This window comes from Rutidosis leptorrhynchoides, chromosome 10 (genome assembly GCF_046630445.1).
Source record: "Rutidosis leptorrhynchoides isolate AG116_Rl617_1_P2 chromosome 10, CSIRO_AGI_Rlap_v1, whole genome shotgun sequence".
Taxonomy (NCBI): Eukaryota; Viridiplantae; Streptophyta; class Magnoliopsida; order Asterales; family Asteraceae; genus Rutidosis; species Rutidosis leptorrhynchoides.
Window position 1 is genome coordinate 286,764,356 of NC_092342.1, and position 4,768 is coordinate 286,769,123.

The 4,768-nt window shown below is 35.7% G+C and overlaps 1 protein-coding gene across 1 annotated transcript; it reads left to right on the top strand.

The window, feature by feature from the left end:
* Positions 1–556: 556 nt before the first annotated feature.
* Positions 557–4,352, top strand: LOC139873023 (uncharacterized). Its single transcript, XM_071860950.1, has 10 exons — positions 557–685; positions 1,077–1,302; positions 1,907–2,029; positions 2,120–2,272; positions 2,482–2,611; positions 2,699–2,740; positions 3,216–3,362; positions 3,465–3,510; positions 3,599–3,676; positions 4,117–4,352. Exons 1-10 carry the CDS (start codon positions 612–614, stop codon positions 4,181–4,183), a joined length of 1,086 nt encoding a protein of 361 aa, XP_071717051.1. The 5' UTR covers positions 557–611; the 3' UTR covers positions 4,184–4,352.
* The last annotated feature ends 416 nt before the right edge of the window (positions 4,353–4,768 follow it).

Sequence of the window (4,768 nt, forward strand, 5' to 3'; positions counted from 1 at the left end):
ACCATTATCTTCTTAACTACTTTTTCCCTTCACTTTCCTTTACATTCATTTATTTTTTAAACGTTCAACGAACAAACCGTTACCCTTTTTTAACCAACCTTTTATTTAAACGTTCAACTAACCAACCGTCAACCGTTTTTTAAAACCGTTTGATTAACTGATCGTTAACAAACTAATTTCCTTTTTTCACCTTCCCTTTTCATTCATTTATTTTTTAAACGTTCAATTAACCAATCGTTTACCATTTTTTTAACATTAAATTAACTGACAGTTAACCGACCAAAATCATCCCGCAACGAAGCGCGATTTTTTTATCCTCGTTAATTTCTCAATAACCAATACTAATCTTTCAAACAATTCATGCACAAAGATTATCTTTTTTTACCATAATCCTAATAGTTATCCGCTTTGAAGATTTTTTTTTTTTTTACCATAATCCTAATAGTTATCCGCTTTGTATACTTGTACGGGAAAAACTCGGTATGCTTCACATGGTTGTACAATTTCCCAGTCAAAAACATCACCGCCTTCCCTTCCCTGCGATATACCAATACAACAAAAAAGCCCGGTGACTGATTGTGTTTTCAACAACCATCACACCACCACCGCACATGGAAGCGCAACCCTCCCGTAAACGACCGTTCTCCGACGACGGCGACGAAGATGAACTCAGCCGGAAGCCACTGTAATATCTTATATCTCGACTTTCTCTCTCAATTGTTACATATAATATATGTACACATATGTTTTTGCTAGGGTTTATATTCATCTCATCTTTTTAATTCGATATCTCGGTTGATAACAATCATCTGCAAATTTTTTCATAACCTAGCTACATTTTAGTTCAAACGAAGTTATATTTAGCCCGATCCTAAAATTATTTATGCTTATGTTGAGTTGCTGAGCCCTAGATGGATACATAGTTCCTGTGTACTTAATTCGCATATGCTATCAGATAATAGATCATTGATGACTTAATTATGTATTGTTTTGAGATTAAGCTTGCTAGGAGCTCTATTTATGCAGGTTTTATATGATTGTGTGCATTTTGTAATGTTTGAATAATGAATTTTTAGGCAGAAGAAGGTGAGGTTTCCTAAGGGAAAGAAGGTGAAGCCTGGAGATGAAGTGGCGGTAGCAAATGTACCACAAGTTGCTGCAGATGAACCTGCTGTGTTGAATGATGCTCAGGTTTTTGCCAATGCACGTTCTAAACGGAAGCATAAGGATAAAGCTGGACTTGATATTGATGGAAAAGGAAATATTCTTGATGATGTAGCTGATGCTGAAGAGCACTATGAGGTAATCTAACGTCGTCTCCATTTTTTGATGTATAGTTTTCATGATACTATGTTTTTGTATCAGTTACCATCTACATCTTGTTGACGATGTAAAAGATGGTTGATGTTTTAGCTGCTACAATAGTTTAGCTATATAGTAACTACCAAGTTAGTGAATATCTAGAGGATAAACTAACATTTCCCTTGTATTTATCGTACAATGTAAAGATTTTGTAATCGGTAACATGCCTTTATCTTTTATCCACGTTAATGTTCTGTAGTGACTATGAAGCAACTAGTTTACCCTGTTTTCTTTGCCAAGTTTCAATGTTAATGCACACACCCATAATCACATGAGTAATGCTTGTGAAAGCTTTTTCTTCTTAACACATTAGGACGTAAAGTGGTTTGGGCCGATTGTTGTGTCCTCAAGCTTTATCATACATTCGAAAAAAAAGTTCATTCCCAAGAGTACTATGTTGGTCTGACTAACTAAAATTTCTTGGTAATTATGAGAACAATTATATCAAAATTAACAAATGCAATGCTATCCAGTTTTTGTTTTGTTAGTAATAAATCTGCTCGGATAATACTAATTTTAACAATAATGTTGGTTGCTTTGGCAGGACGATGAGACGCTCGAAGATGATGGAGTTAAAATTGAACCATTCAATCTTGAACAAGAAAGGAAAGAAGGCTTTTTTGACCAGACAGGAAATTATGTTGAGTATGTTGCTAATGACATCAAGGTACGGTATTAGGATAGGATTTTTGGTCAACATAATGTGAAACACTGAATCCTTTCACCTTTTTACCCTCATTTCTTTGTATATATGTAGGATGCATGGCTTGATAGCATTGACGCCGAACCAAATCTTGCACAACAACAAACCTTGCTCCCAAATATTGTAGTTGAAGCTGCTGACCTATCTAGTCAGGATATTGGAAGTATTAAGAGACGGATTGCTGACGTGCTCGAACCAGGGGAGACAGTAAGTGTTCTAATATGACACATATAAGGTGCTTATATAATGAAATTATAAGCGCATGCATGTGATGATAGATATTCTTGGTGCTTAATATATTGTAGTAGCTCGATACTTTAAGTTCACACTCCAAAATTCATCTAAATTTGAATCATGTTTCAAAAAAGTTCCATTATTATTAAACTCATTTCACTTATAATACTCTTTCTTTACAGGTCTTGCAAGCTTTAAGAAGGCTGAAGGGAAGTTCGAGTAGTAGAAAGGAAAAGATGTCCGCTGAAACAAAAGTAGTCTTTGACCAACTAACTGAAGATGCCATGAAACTAATGGAGGATGGAGACTACAGTTGAGACCATTTGCTTTTAACAGTTTTTTTATATAATTCTAGATGAATTTGTTAATGTTCTTATTTCCTTTACAACATTGCTGCAGATGTGTATGATGAAAAACAGGAGGTCTTCCAGAGGGAAGCAGGTTCGAACTATATCTAACTTTATTATTCTGGCCATCATGAAGATCCTTTCCTAGCTGCTATACTACCCTCATTTAAAGAACTTTAATGTATGATTTTCTATGTGAGTGAGTTAAAGGTGGTAATTTTGACCCATTTACTTGGGTCAACGCATACAACTTGCTAAACAGTGTTATGGTAATGATATTGTTCTTTTAATGAACATCATTATTTGGTCACAAACTCTTTTTGAGTTGCCTCAAACTAAAAGATGCCCCATTTCAACCCAGAGTTGACACTGTTTTTGGCCAAAAATTTCAGCTTTTAGTTCTTGGTCTCAAAACTTTAATGTGAAATGGGCTATGGTTTCTTTAACATAAATGGTAATGTAAGCCACATTATATACACATCCTTAAATTGATGAGTTCTTTTTTTTTCGGGAATTTTTACTTGCTGGGAATTACTCATTTTGCATTTTATGTTTTGTTGTCATAAAAGAGGGATTTGAGAAGCTAGCACGAGCTAGAGGGGAAGGCACCTCTGCAAATGGAATACATGCAGCAGATAATACTTCAAACAACGAGGATGATTTTGACATGTTCGCAGACAACGATGATGAAAAAACTACTGTCCCTGAATCGGATGGTAAGCAGATGTGTTTTTGGGGTTGTGTTTTTGTTTTACATTTAGATGTCTGTATTCTTTTATAATCTTGTTATAGTGCCTAAATATTGTTTTTGCTTGCAGGTACTGGGCCTACACAGAATGACTACATATTTGATGAGACTTCTGGGTATGCATTGTCTGTGTGATTATCTGTTTATTTATGTGTTTCTTTGTGTTTTTTATGTCATGTTGAATTACTTCATTTTGATTTTCAGGTACTACTACAGCAGCAGTTTGGGGTACTACTATGACTCGTCTTCTGGACTATATTGCAATGCAGCATCTGGACAGTGGTAATATACCCTTTATATGTGCACACTACTTTGCTTCATAGTTTGTCTAAGCTTTTAAAGTTGTAACTAATTTGAATTGACACCTCATTCATGGTGAGACTCCGTGTACACATCATAGTACTCGTAAAATAGATGTAAGACTGTAAGTAAAATGGAAATATGTAAGTAGAATCGACATAGGGTTTGCTTGGGGACAGAGAATACCGTTCTAACCAAACCGGCCACACCACCATAGTTTTCTGTATCTAGCTTCTGTATATCGAAACTTTCCTCGTGACAATTGTTAAATTTATAGTCCCTTGACAAATTTTAATTGGCAAGTTAATCTTATTTACTTTCCGTCAAATGTTTACGTTGTATGAACAGGGACTCTCATAACCAAGAATACATTTCTATCTTTTTCCTCACTAATGTTACTAGCTTTAACCTTGTCTGAGCAGGTACTCGTATAACCAAGAAACTGGGGCATACGATGAGCTACCAGCAGCGGAAACCAATATAAGCTAGTGGAATGCCAGGCCTACTCCATCTATTTTCTATTTTTATTTTGTACAAAAAGTAGAAAGTTGACATATGTGTCATCCATCTTTCATACAAACAGTTTACTGCTTAGTCCATCTTTCTGGTTACTTATTGCTAGTACCTTTGTTAAATGCAAAACATATGAATTAATGAATTTTGATATCACCATTGTTGTAGCCAAACTAATTGCCACCATCAGTATCACATCGCTTGGTTGAAAATAGCATCAACATGATGCATTGACGAACAATCTCTCTTCATCAAAATGTTGATTTATGTTACTTGTTTGGAACACTTTTGAGTACTCGTCTTGAAGGGGTAAAGACTAGAGAGTGGGCATTGGCAGTTTGTGTGCTGGAAGCCTGGAAAGACAAATCACTATATAAGTGAAAAATACGTCCTTCTGCGTATACATGCACAGAAACCGGTGCCAGCCCGGATCTGGTTCTGGACCGGATAAAATTCCTTTTTTTTTCCGGAACTGGTTCCGGTTCTTGCAGTCGTTTTTTCCGGAATCAGTTATTTTGGTTCTCAACCGTTTCTTTTCGGATTCTTTTTCGGACTCGGATC

Bases quoted from the DNA above. Each gene is read 5' to 3' on its own strand.
- LOC139873023 (XM_071860950.1), top strand. From the start codon at position 612: ATGGAAGCGCAACCCTCCCGTAAACGACCGTTCTCCGACGACGGCGAC. The intron at 2,273-2,481 runs GTAAGTGTTCTA...CTTTCTTTACAG, and splicing joins TGCTCGAACCAGGGGAGACA to GTCTTGCAAGCTTTAAGAAG. The intron at 3,363-3,464 runs GTAAGCAGATGT...TTTTGCTTGCAG, and splicing joins TACTGTCCCTGAATCGGATG to GTACTGGGCCTACACAGAAT.